Raw genomic sequence first — 14,604 nt, 5'->3', positions numbered from 1 at the left:
ATGAATACTGAAGGGGATACATAGGAGAGACATGGGGGGGTGGGCATATGGACAAAATAGTAGCTACACAGGAGAGATCTGGAGAGATCTGAAACACTGGGGTGTTACAGGGTAAACAAAGAGATCCCTGTACCTATAATGTGGCACATCCTAAATGTGACGGTCTGGCTCGATTCACTCTTATGTAGCAACATTTTAAATAGTGTTTAAAAAAAAATTAAGTAGAGACTCAGAGCTATAAAACTGTATATAATACACTACAGTTGAGGAACAATGGGAAAGTAAATCTGCTTTGAAAGTTAAAAGACTTGTAACATCCCTTTTGAGAAAATGGCCCTTGAATGTTTTGGTACACCTACGGGAGAGCACTTCTTTGTCTAAACCCATACAGCATCGTTCACACCCTCTTTATCCTTAGCCCCACCCATCTCTTTGAGGATTCACATGTGAGGCCATGTACTGAACAACCAAAAATGTCAAGACTAAAGGCTGGTTTATACTACGCTTGCGTTCATAAATTAAATCTGGAGTGCCAGAGTGTGCTCAGAGCGTTGTCATATCGACCGGTTCGTAAATTCAGAGCGTTTCGCTCTCGGACCATTCAGAGTGCACACTGGACACTCTGGCCGAGGAGTAGGGTTGATCCAAGCGTTCTGACCTAACAACAGCACCCAAGCTAACTGGCTAACGTTGGCTAGCTTGCTAGCTACTTCCAGACACAAATGAGAGAACTCTGACCATTTTACTCACCGTAGCAGAGCTGGTTAGGCTGTTTTCATGTTATCCAGAAAGTAGGTGACTGTAACTGTGCTGCTGGCAACAATTTAATTATGCTTTTTTTGCCAACGTTTACTGACTCTGATATTCAACGGGTGTTGAGCGTTCGTAAATTGATTCTGTTATTATGGCACAATCAGAAGAGAGTGCTCTGAAAGAGTAGATATAATTGACCATCTCCGTCTATTGACAGTAGTCTCAGTGACATCATGAACATTCTATTGAAATGGTTACTTGCATAGTGGAGTCTTTTATTTAGACGTGTAGCTAGCTAGCTAAACAACAAACCATAATCGCAACTCATAATGTTACTACCCTGCATTAATCTGCTTCATCTCTCGATATCAACCTCATCTCTCAATATCAACCTCATCTCTCAATATCAACCTCATCTCTCAATATCAACCTCATCTCTCAATATCAACCTCATCTCTCGATATCAACCTCATTTCTTGTGACATGGAGTATCTCCAACCCTTTTCCAGGTCTCACCGGAGAGGACCACCTCGATCAGGTCTCCCTCATGGATGTCCTCCGCTGACGTCAGTCGCTGCAGGATGTTCTCTGAAGTTAGATCATGGCGGAACAGAAGGATCTTGTCGTACATGCCAAAGAATCCACACTCTGGGAACTGGGAGGAGGAGGAGAAGTATTACAGGTATGTTTGGTTTACACAATATGTCACAGTGCAGTGCTTCCAATAACTGATAGTATGTATAACTCAGGCCTGGGATTCTCAATTAAAAGTTATTTTTAGTTAAGGCATATAGAGCAACGTTTTTTTTCTGAGAAGGGATTGTGGATGGGGCCCTTGTAGACCTACACTACTAGCAGGAAACGAGTGAAGCGCAGTTTGCATGGAGTGTGTTTGCAGTTTTAATGGAGTGTGTTTGCAGTTTGCATGGAGTGTGTGTGCAGCAGCCAGCACAGCACAGAGCGAGTGACAGCAGGAAATTGAACCCACAGGCTCCGGACTGGTAGCTGCACAGCTCTCATTAGGAGCTGCAGAGATGAATCTCCTCTAGTCATGAATTATGATGAGGTCCTGTCATTGACACCTTGCTGCCTTTAGCCATCTGTCCTCCTACAGCTGCAGATACAGTACAGCCCAAACAATATGACACCCAACTGACAAGACCATAACACATCCCCAACCCAAACAATATGACACCCAACTGACCATAACACACAGGGCATCCCAAACAATGTGCCATATTGACTGATTGACTGACATACTAAAATACACCACACCACAAGCCAACCAGCCCAGTTCAACCCAACAGCATACAGACGCCCCCCAGAAGCAATAACCCACCACTTGACACACTGAACTACTAAAAGGCACGGTGATCACAAATAACACATAAAATATTCAGATGCAGTCATCAGTTAAGCAGTAGCCCATGAAGACAAAACCACACAGTCCTGTGTATGTCAAGAGACAATACTTTGTGTCTATAGAGGTCAACTGCTTGTTGAACTCTGCTAATAGTAAAAAGGCAGTGTCATTTATATTACAGTCCAAACTTTATCGACACATCAGCAACGGACAGCCATCCACCCAGGGGACAGGACACAGTATCTGTAGGAGTTAGAATCAGAACGTTAATCTGACTCCGAAATCTGTAACAGAGATAATGTACATGCAAATCAGACTGAACTGAGCAAGGCAAACAAGGAAGTGAGATGTCCTCTGTCTATCCTATCAGAATTAAGTATTTAGGTCTCCTATTGGATGGAGCCTGCATGGAATAATGTAAATGTGATGTGCCACAGGGTGGATGACTGTTTATGGTTGATCCCTCAACGTGATATGTCCCCATGTATTTTATGTCAGACATAGGGTCATCTCATGTTATACTTTAGGATAAAGTATAAATCTCATCATGATTCAATATCATAAAAATGAAAGATTATGATCTTGGGGCGATAGGGAAATAGAAATCTCAGGATATATCTATCAGCCCCATGAGTGGAGGTCTCCCACTGGGCACAGACGTCAATTGTTAGATTACCTGTTAGATACTGCTGCGCTGTCAGAACTAGAAGCACAAGCATTTCGCTACACTCGCAATAACATCTGCTAACCATGTGTATGTGACCAATACAATTTGATTTGATTTTGATTTGATTTTAATTGAATGTCTATTCCATTTCATTGAAATGACGTGGAAACAATGTTGATTCAACTAGTGTGTGCCCAGTGGGCTGCCTGATCACATGATGCACCATGACATTATCTTGTTTTATGTTAGAGGCATAAAAAACGCCAACTTCCTAGTACTGCAGTACTATCTGTAATCCACATACTTGCCACAACGACAAGCAACTGTTTGATTCTTCGACTCACATAAGGAATGAGCACCACAGATATATCATACAAATCAAGTGCTATTTGCATGTGAAAATGCCATGGGATACTTTTGCTACTCCGTAACGTTTACAGTTTTGCCAGTGGCCTAGTCTTTGATTGGGTGAGCACATCTTACAGAGTGTGACTTTAATGGGAAAAACTAAGCAGCGATGTGAATACATGTAAAAAGAGCTGATCCCCTCTGTGTTAAACCACTATTAACCAAGCTTAACACTGGCAGACGCACAATCTCCACTCTATCATCACCCTCTCATCAGACCCTAAAGAGGATTTTCTGATTCTGACGACTCAGTCCGCCACGCTAGTAAGACGTTAAACATGATCAGATCACTGAGGAGACTGGGAGAGAGAGAGGTCTGGGTCATGTCTGAACCCTCCTCCTCCACCCCATCCCTGCTCGGCTCACTACCCAGGAACCACAGCAGAGCAGACTGAGCATCAGCGGTGGCCTGGTTCCGTTACAGGATGCCTTTGGTACATAAGTCCATCTAAACAGCTGAGCCCCACCTCCCCGTCTTGTCGTACACCCTCTAATCTCTACAGTACTCATATGCTATTATCTGAGACCATTGACTCAGTAAGTCTCTACCGAGGGTAAATAATCTGACTCTGACGTGAACCACACACCGATGTGTGGTTCACGTCAGACTAGGATGGATGCCTGCCCACATGTACATACCTCTAGGGGTGGAAGGTAGCCTAGTGGTAAGAGCGTTGGACAAGTAACCGAAAGGTTGCAAGATCGAATCCCTGAGCTGACAAGTTAACCCACTGTTCCTAGGCCGTCATCGAAAATAAGAATTTGTTCTTAACTGACTTGCCTAGTTAAAAAAAGGTTAAAAAAAATACCTCAACTACCTCGTAACCCTGCACTTTGACCTGGTACTGCTACTCCCTGTATATACTCTAGCTTCATTCGTGTAGCTTCATTTTTCTTTCCTTATTTGAACTCTGCATCATTGGGAAGGCTTGTAAGTAAGCATTTCACTGTACACTTGTTGTATTTGGCACCTGTGACAAATCAAATTTGATTTCAATGAGATCAGGCCATATCAGTTCATCCGGAGCAGAGTCCTCCTCTCACAGGCACTGGCTCATGTAGCGTCTTAACTTTAAGATGAGTGTGTGAGGGGCCAGGGGGATCTATTTTCTGCTATGTGTGCATATCGCACAGAAGATACTGCAAATGCAGAACCAGCTGAAGTTGCAACAGACCAGGAAATAGGTGTGCTGTTGCACTGTATGGACACATTTGACGGTGTTAAACAAAACCCGAGCCTCAACACGAAATCAAGCTGTCAACTGACGCACAACAAGACCTTGAGTTAAATTGGGGTTGCACTCAACGAGACATCTAAAACCCTGAATCAGACACAGCCATTTTACTCCCGTATTAGTCTAAAATGTAAATAGCTGATTTGGTTCTGGTTGCTAAGATTACCCCCGTATATAGCTCTTGACAAGCCATTAAGGGTACATCTATCAGTGTGTTGGATGAGAGGAGAGGCTCTGGACAGGGCAGCCCAATAGGAAACAAAAGGTAAACAGGTATTTGCTTTTTTCCCTGTACCTCACTGATCTGTTACCTCACTAGAACACATAGCATAGATGCCATAGAACTACAGGAAGTTAAGATAAGTGGGACAAGGTTGCCATGACGTCCACAGCCCCGTCAACCAGAGGGCCTCATTAATTTGGATGGTAAAGGCATTCCCCTCTGAATTAGTATCAACTATGAAATAGTTTTTTTTGTTATTCTAAAGGGGGAAAAATCCATTGTTTTTGTCTGGCCACTGTTTTGAACATCTTCAATTGCCATTACAGCAAAGTATACTGAACAAAAATATAAACGCAAAATGCAACAGTTTCAAAGATTTTACTGAGTTACAGTTGAAATTGAAATGAATACCCTAATCTATGGATTTCACATGACTGGGCATTGGTGCATCCATGGGTGGGCCTTGGATGGCATAGGGCCACCCGCTTGGCAGCCAGGCTCACCCACAAAGGCCCAGTCAATCAGAATGAGTTTTTCCCCACAAAAGGGCTTTATTACTCCTCAGCACCCCCCAGACGATCCCGCAGGTTAAAATGACGGATGTGGAGGTCCTGAGCTGGCGTAGTTACACATGGTCTGTGATTGTGAGGCCGGTTGGACCTACTGCCAAATTCTCCAAAACAAAGTTGGAGGCAGCAAAATGAACATTACATTTACTATTTAGTTATTTTGCAGATGCTCTTATTCAGAGCAGCTTACATGAGCAATTAGGGTTAAGTGTGTTGTCTTGGCTGTGTGCTTAGGGTCATTGTCCTGTTTGAAGGTGAACCTTCGCCCCAGTCTGAGGTCCTGAGCGCCTGGAACAGGTTTTCATCAACGATCTCTGTAATTTGCTCTGTTCATCTTTGCCTCGATCCTGACTAGTCTCCCAGTCCCTGCTGCTGAAAAACATCCCCACAGCATGATGCTGCCACCACCATGCTTCACCCTAGGAATGATGCCAGGTTTCTTCCAGATGTGACACTTGGCATTCAGGCCAAAAAGTTCAATCTCGGTTTCATCAGACCAGAGAATCTTGTTTCTCATGGTCTGAGAGTCTATAGGTGCCTTTTGAAAACTCCAAACGGGCTGTCATGTGCCTTTTACTGAGGAGTGGCTTCCGTCTGTCCACTCTACCATAAAGGCCTGATTGGTGGAGTGCTGCAGAGACGGTTGTCCTTCTGGAAGGTTCTCCCATCTCCACAGAGGAACTCTAGAGCTCTGTCAGAGTGACCATCAGATTCTTGGTCACCTCCCTGACCAAGGCCCTTCTCTCCCAATTGCTCAGTTTGGCCACATGACCAGCTCTAGGAAGTCTCTTGGTGTTTCCAAACATCTTCCATTTAAGAATGATGGAGGCCACTGTGTTCTTGAGGACCTTCAATGCTGCAGACATTTTTGCGCCCTTCCCCAGATCTGTGCCTCGACACAATCCTGTCTCGGAGCTCTACGAAAAATAACTTCGACCTCATGGCTTGGTTTTTGCTCTGACATGGACTGTCAGCTGTAGGACCTTATATAGACAGGTGTGTGCCTTTCCAAATCATATCCAATCAATTGAATTTACCACAGGTGGACGCCAATCAAGTTGTAGAAACATCTCAAGGATGAATAATGGAAACAGAATGCACCTGGGCTCAATTTCAAGTCTCATAGCAAATCCTGTCTTGGCGCGCTACAGACAATTCCTTCAAACTCATTGCTTGGTTTTTTCTCTGACATGCACTGTCAACTGTGGGACCTTATATAGACAGGTGTGTCTCTCGATCACGCAACTCTGACTTAAGCATAAATCATGTCAATAGTATATTTGTGAGAGAAATCGAGTCACGCATGCAGACCTCAAGATCTCATGGATTCAGCCCTATATGAAGGAACAAGCTAATAATATATATATTTAAAAAAACTCCCAATTGTCTAGGTAGAGAAAATTGTGTTTTTGCCATGCATACCATAGCCTGAGTATATGGTTGCCAAGTTACAAACCGCTTGTTCCTGTTTAGAGGAAGTGCTGTAGTCTGTAGAAGGTACATAGCTCTGAGTCTTCACAGCCCAACAACTGAGAGATAAAATTGTATTTTGTGGCTCTTTGTGAAACAGAGGTTGAGTGTTTGTGCATTCCATTCTTCTGCTCTGAAATGGGGCCATGAACAAGGCTAATTTAAGGGTACAAATTGAAGAAAATAGTCTAATGATGATGTGAAAAGTTTGAAACAATCAACACACACACAACATCACAATCATACAAAGAACAGCTATCTGAGAACACCACCACCCAGCCCTCAAGACACATTGTTCTACAGACAGACAGACAGACAGACAGACAGACAGACAGACAGACAGACAGACAGACAGACAGAGTTTGACATGTGGAGAATATGTAAACACACTCTGACTGCTGCAGAGTCTGACTGTATCTCCGTCCCAAATGGCATCCTATTCCCTGTTTAGTGCGCTACTTTTGATCAGGGCCCATAAGGCTCAGGTCAAATATAGTGCACTATGTATGGAATAGGGTGTCATTTGGGATGTGTCATTTGGGATGCGTCCTGTGTGTATGTAGGAGTCTGAGAGGTAGCATTGAGAAAATGCAGTGCTTGACAAAAATACCAGACACATATCATGTTTTAATAACATGCTGTTGATAAATTCAGACTGCATGGTGGACTAAATGTGTATAAAGAGGGTCCCTATGAGACCAGTGATTTGACTTTGTGTTTTAGTTCTAATCCATGACCTGTTTATGACCCTCACCGGCATTCTTTTCAAATTACAGAGCTCTTCCTGTGCCCCTCTTGCCCCCTTAAGGGATGGGATTGTGTTTGTGTGTGTGTGTGTGTGTGTGTGTGTGTGTGTGTGTGTGTGTGTGTGTGTGTGTGTGTGTATGTGTGTGTGTGTGTGTGTGTGTGTGTGTGTTTACACACGCATTTGTGTGAGTATGTGTGTGTGTAAGTGTGTGCTCTAATGTGTGTGACTGCAGAACTTTTGCTATCCCTATGTCATTTATTTACACTGGGATAAATTCATGTTCAAAAGAGGAAAGAGTGATTTGAGGCTCAAAAGACACCAACAGTCAGCCATCTTCCATCTTCTTCTTCTTCTCAGATTCTGAGACATGCCGTTCTTAGCAACTACTCCAAATAGCAGTTCCCTTCTGTCACTCTTCCTTCTGAGCCATCAGTCGTCATGTTTGTTTGTGACTCAAGAAGTCACTGCTATGTCAGAGCAAGGCAAGGCAGGCAGCTGACCCACACCAAGCCATACACACACCATAAACCAAGCTATACACACACCATACACCAAGCCATACACACATACTACACCAAGCCTTATCACCATACACCGAGCCATATCACCATACACCGAGCCATATCACCATACACCGAACCATATCACCATACACGAGCCATACACACACCATAAACCGAGCCATACACACACCATACACCAAGCAATACACACATAATACACCGAGCCATATCACCATACACCGAGCCATACACACACCATAAACCAAGCCATACACACACCATACACCGAGCCATACACACACCATAAACCGAGCCATACACACACCATACACCGAGCCATACACACACCATACACCAAGCAATACACCCATCATACACCAAGCCATACACACTTCAGACTAGGGGAGAGGAAGGAGTACACACAGCCTCATCACTTCAGGCCAGAGGAAAAGGGGTACACACAGCCTCATCACTTCAGGCCAGAAGAAAAGGGGTACACACAGCCTCGTCACATCAGACCAGAGGAGAAGGGGTACACACAGCCTCGTCACATCAGACCAGGGGAGAAGGGGTACACACAGCCTCGTCACATCAGACCAGAGGAAAAGGGGTACACACAGCCTCGTCACATCAGACCAGAGGAAAAGGGGTACACACAGCCTCGTCACATCAAACCAGAGGAGAAGGGGTACACACAGCCTCGTCACATCAGACCAGGGGAGAAGGGGTACACACAGCCTCGTCACATCAGACCAGGGGAGAAGGGGTACACACAGCCTCGTCACATCAGACCAGAGGAGAAGGGGTACACACAGCCTCGTCACATCAGACCAGAGGAGAAGGGGTACACACAGCTTCGTCACATCAGACCAGGGGAGAAGGGGTACACACAGCCTCGTCACATCAGACCAGAGGAGAAGGGGTACACACAGCCTCGTCACATCAGACCAGGGGAGAAGGGGTACACACAGCCTCGTCACATCAGACCAGAGGAGAAGGGGTACACACAGCCTCGTCACATCAGACCAGAGGAGAAGGGGTACACACAGCCTCGTCACATCAGACCAGAGGAGAAGGGGTACACACAGCCTCGTCACATCAGACCAGAGGAGAAGGGGTACACACAGCCTCGTCACATCAGACCAGAGGAGAAGGGGTACACACAGCCTCATCACATCAGACCAGAGGAGAAGGGGTACACACAGCCTCGTCACATCAGACCAGGGGAGAAGGGGTACACACAGCCTCGTCACATCAGACCAGAGGAGAAGGGGTACACACAGCCTCGTCACATCAGACCAGAGGAGAAGGGGTACACACAGCCTCGTCACATCAGACCAGAGGAGAAGGGGTACACACAGCCTCGTCACATCAGACCAGAGGAGAAGGGGTACACACAGCCTCGTCACATCAGACCAGAGGAGAAGGGGTACACACAGCCTCGTCACATCAGACCAGAGGAGAAGGGGTACACACAGCTTCGTCACATCAGACCAGAGGAGAAGGGGTACACACAGCCTCGTCACATCAGACCAGAGGAGAAGGGGTACACACAGCCTCGTCACATCAGACCAGAGGAGAAGGGGTACACACAGCCTCGTCACATCAGACCAGAGGAGAAGGGGTACACACAGCCTCGTCACATCAGACCAGAGGAGAAGGGGTACACACAGCTTCGTCACATCAGACCAGAGGAGAAGGGGTACACACAGCTTCGTCACATCAGACCAGAGGAGAAGGGGTACGTACACACAGCCTCGTCACATCAGACCAGGGGAGAAGGGGTACACACAGCCTCGTCACATCAGACCAGAGGAGAAGGGGTACACACAGCCTCGTCACATCAGACCAGAGGAGAAGGGGTACACACAGCTTCGTCACATCAGACCAGGGGAGAAGGGGTACACACAGCCTCGTCACATCAGACCAGAGGAGAAGGGGTACACACAGCTTCGTCACATCAGACCAGGGGAGAAGGGGTACACACAGCTTCGTCACATCCATAGAAACCCTTCACCCTCCTTCAACGGATGTTAGTTCTCATCCCTCCTTTTCCACAGACCAGAGGAGGAAGAGAAACAAGTCCTTCATGACATCACCAGGGAGTGTTTTTTTATATAACATAACTACAGGGTTGCCTCCCAAATGGCACCCTATTCCCTACATAGTGTACTACTTTTGAGTAGGACCCATAGGACAATAGTCAAAAGTAGTGCACTATGTAGGGAATAGGGTGCCATTTGGGCTGTAGCCCAGGAGAGTGATGGTGTCATGTCAATGCTTAGAAGAAGAAAACACACTGGCGTGCTAGTTGATTTGATTTGTTTAGTATGAGTCACAGCCAGTGATCAAGTTTCTTTAAAATGGCCTAAAAGTCTGTTATTAAAACATCAAACTGAAAAACGCACTTTGATTTCATTTGATGCTTAGTGTACACAATCTCTTATGCTTCCTTGCTAGCTGGTGGTAAGGATAGATTAGTGAACACACGCACAAGAAAACACACGCACACAGGCACACACACACACACACAAAGACAAGCAGTCCCAGGAAATGACTCCAGCAGGTCAGTATGTGAGGAAAAGTCATCTCAGATTTCAACACACCACCAGTTTATTGCAATACATTCACTGCAAATCACGCTACATTTCACAGCAACTGAAGGAGGAGGACTATACTGTTGTTTCTGTGATATCAGTGACATCACTGCCACTAACGGTTGCTGTGGATGTACTGCATTGTTGAGTAGATGAGGGGGCAATGAGTTTATAGACACACTCACTGTTCCAGGGAAACAAACACCTCTCTATCTACGGTGCCCATATTAGGACAGCCTCAACACCGTAAATACCAGTGTAGTACAAGGAGCTGTCGATGTCTCATCTAGTGACAGAGAGGTTCTTTATGCATCCAGTCCTACACCAAAGAGTATGTCATCAGGAGTTAAGCAGGTTAAACCTATAGGTAGAGATGCAAATTAGCCTTGAAAGCTTCAGATCTCCCTGTCAGTTTTAGCACATTCAGCAGCATGGAATAAACAATGAAATAAGGTATATGGTCGTGACTTATTTCCTGCTTGTCCTGTTATAGGATAACATACTGAGAGACAGAGCTCTATCCACTTCCTCATCTTCACCTAGAGGACAAGACAGACCAACAGTGGCAGCGCAGCAGGTAGCTGTCCGGTTGCCTCCGACCACAGAACATCGGCCGTCATTTTCTATTCATTTCCAGATGATTCTACATGTTGAACCGCTACCGTTTGTCGACAGACAGCAGGCGTCCACTGCGCATGGCCAACATTCATTAGGGTGTGTTTTAAGAGCACAGCAGATACACACAGGTGAGGAACAATGTGTGAGGTGACTAGAGATCATCAACCCCCCCATTTACAAAATGACAATTACACTCTCCAATATTACCAGGCTGCCTGCCTATGGACTGAAGGGCACTTTTAATATAATAATCACTTAAAGCCTAGTGGATGAAACTCGGCTACTCTTAATGGGGATTGTATAATCGTGCCCTTGCCTGGCCACAGGGATAATCCCATCTCAGTGCAGAAGCCCATGGCAGCATCCCAAATGGAACCCTATTCCTTATATAGTGCACTACTTTTAATCAAGGCCCACAGGGCTCTGGTTTAAAGTAGTATTGCACTATATAGGGAATAGGGTGTTATTTGAGTCGCAGGCCATGTTTCCGTAGCACAAAGCCAGCTTTGAAACAGGTCTGTGGGGCTGCAGGGTTACGGCACATGGCCTTGCCTGGCCCACTTGGAACTCATCCCTGGACCTCCAGGGAATAAAGACACCTGTGTGTGTGTGTGTGTGTGTGTGTGTGTGTGTGTGTGTGTGTGTGTGTGTGTGTGTGTGTGTGTGTGTGTGTGTGTGTGTGTGTGTGTGTGTGTGTGTAAATAAACCTGCCCCACTGCCATACACACACACACAAACAAACACATACAGTACATAAAACCACATTGGTGCACATACACCTACACACACACATATAGTACCGGTCAAAGGTTTGGACACCGACTCATTCAAGGGTTTTTCTTTATTTTTTAAAATGTTCTACATTGTAGAATAATAGTGAAGATATCACAACTATGAAATAACTCATATGGAATCATGTAGTAACCAAAACATATTTTAATTCAGTAAAAATAAAGAAAAACCCTTGAATGAGTAGGAATGTCCAAACTTTTGACTGGTACTGTACACACACACACACACACACACACACACACACACACACACACACACACACACACACACACACACACACACACACACACACACACACACATATATATATATATATATATATATATATATATATACACACACACACATATATACACCCCCACACACACTAGTTATTTCATGCAGTGTTAGATTAGATTGTGAGAGATACTTGTAAATAGCAAATCTCCTCGACTCTCAATTGAATCTACATGGAAGACTGGAGCCAAATATATAGTTGTATGATTACAGTATCAATTCAATTCACTATAAAAACCTTTAACACAATTTAATTACAAAGTATAGTTCATGACATCCATTATGAGAAAATGTACTTTTTCTGGTTTTCCAATAACTTGGTTTTCCAAGAACTTGTTTACAGTACGAAAAGCAGCCCTGAATGAGATCGCTTGTCAAGGTCACCATGACAACTTCCATTTAGCAGAGAAAACTATGTGAAAAAACAAAAAGAGTATGCATCCTAAATGGCACCCTATTCTCTACAGATCCTGGTCAAAAGTAGTGCACTATATAGGGAATAGGGTTCCATTTGGTATGCATACTATGTGAAGAAAGTGTTTTGAGGTAAAGTGAATGTTTCCTGGTAGGTATGAAGAGAGGTCAGTCCATGACTGTGCCCCAAATGGCACCATATTCACTATGTAGTGCACTGCTTCTGACCAGGGCCCGTAAGGAATCCCATAGGGTTCTGGTCAAAAATCAGTGCTCTATATAAGGGAAAGGATGCCATTTGGTACACACACCCCTGTCCACATGGCAGCGGTGTGCTTTCTTGTTGGATACCTCCCTGGATACCACCACTACACTGTCCTACCTATTCCCTGGCCTAGTCTCTGTTACCGGGGCAACACTCAACACACTTAAAAGTGATACCCGACCGACAAGGATCTTTTGGTTAAAGAGTGGGAGACTGATCGAGAACTGAATGGGGTGGGGTGGTTGAGGTTCTCTCTCTCTGGTGATGTTTTATAGTTTTTGATAGAGGTAAACAAGCTATTCAGCATAATATAAAATGGATAGACACCTTATGACACACCACATACTGATGGAATTGGAAACAATGAATTACCTGTTTGCTCCCAATATGCTTAAAAGCCATTACGGGGAGTCAAACATAAAAGCTGAGAGGAATTGGAACAACAGAATGTAAAAAAGTCACAAGGGTAAATTTGTTTGTAAACTCATTTCTCCAAGATCGCATAGCAGTTCAGACGTCTTTTGTCCTCGTCTTGTCGTGTCCTGTATATATATATATTTACAACTTTTTTTCACATACATTTTATTTTTATTTTCCATCAACTCATCTTCTAAACACTCTCCTGCAACCAGCCTCACCAATTTATATTTATAAAAAAGTATTATTTACCTCAGATCTGCAATCCTTCAGGAAGCTAGCCAGAAACTCCAGGAGGCTGGCCAGAAACTAGCCAGAAGCTAGCCAGGAGCTAGCCCAGAAGCTAATCAGAAGCTAACCACGGTTTGTGGTCATCGGCTGTCCTTTAGTTCGAAAATCTATCGAAAATCTATCGCCAGTTTTGTACGGCGCAGCGCGGCTCGGGAAACGGAACATACCGGACCATTTTTTTTCTCTCCATGTCCCTGGATTTCAACTGCTCTCTGGACGTTCATACCCGGATCTCACAGCTAGCTAGCTGCTATCCGTGTGACAGTCGGCTTTCGTCGATTCCGGAGCAAACATCGATTGTTCCGGTGCTAGCCAGCTCCGTCAATCACGCCTGAGTTCCATCATTCACTCCTGGGCTGCAGTCACCTATCCGGACCCGTTTCACTGCCTACGCGGAGCCCCACCGGGCCTTCACAACCGGACTGCCGACGTTATCTACCTGAAGGAGATCCGGCTGGCTCCTCTGTCGCGACGTTACCGGAACGCCCATCTGCGGCCCGCTAACCGTTAGCTGTCTTTCCGGCTGCTATCTGAATAGACAATCGGACAATTTATTTATTTGAATTATTATGTTTTCTTCTCGGGCCTCTATAACTATATCTATTGTTCTTATTTTTGTTGTTGTGTGATTTGGATTAATCCCCTCTACCACACGGAACCCCACTAATCTACTGACCGAACGCAAGAGGTGGCTAACAACAGACTCCATCCTATGCTAGCTTGCTACCGGTTGGCTTGGCTAGCTGTCTAAATCGCCGTGACCCTAAACCAACCTCTCCACTCACTGGACCCTTTTGATCACTCGACTAAGCATGCCTCTCCTTAATGTCAATATGTCTTGTCCATTGCTGTTCTGGTTAGTGTTTATTGGCTTATTTCACTGTAGAGCCTCTAGTCCTGCTCACTATACCTTATCCAACCTATTAGTTCCACCACCCACATATGCAATGACATCTCCTGGTTTCAATGATGTTTCTAGAGACAATATCTCTCTC

At 44.9% G+C, this 14,604-nt stretch overlaps 1 protein-coding gene across 2 annotated transcripts in view; it reads right to left on the bottom strand.

Moving 5' to 3' along the window:
* LOC110529458 (serine/threonine-protein kinase D3) overlaps positions 1-14,604 on the bottom strand; it is a 65,995-nt gene that overhangs the window by 23,427 nt on the left and 27,964 nt on the right. For both annotated transcript variants that reach the window (XM_021611634.2, XM_021611635.2), the window contains exon 3: positions 1,270-1,408. In XM_021611634.2, the coding sequence (XP_021467309.1) occupies positions 1,270-1,408 (139 nt within the window). The remainder of the gene's footprint in view (positions 1-1,269; positions 1,409-14,604) is intronic.

The sequence above is a fragment of the Oncorhynchus mykiss genome, chromosome 8 (assembly GCF_013265735.2).
Source record: "Oncorhynchus mykiss isolate Arlee chromosome 8, USDA_OmykA_1.1, whole genome shotgun sequence".
Lineage (NCBI taxonomy): Eukaryota > Metazoa > Chordata > Actinopteri > Salmoniformes > Salmonidae > Oncorhynchus > Oncorhynchus mykiss.
This window is presented reverse-complemented; position numbering and strand designations above follow the sequence as displayed.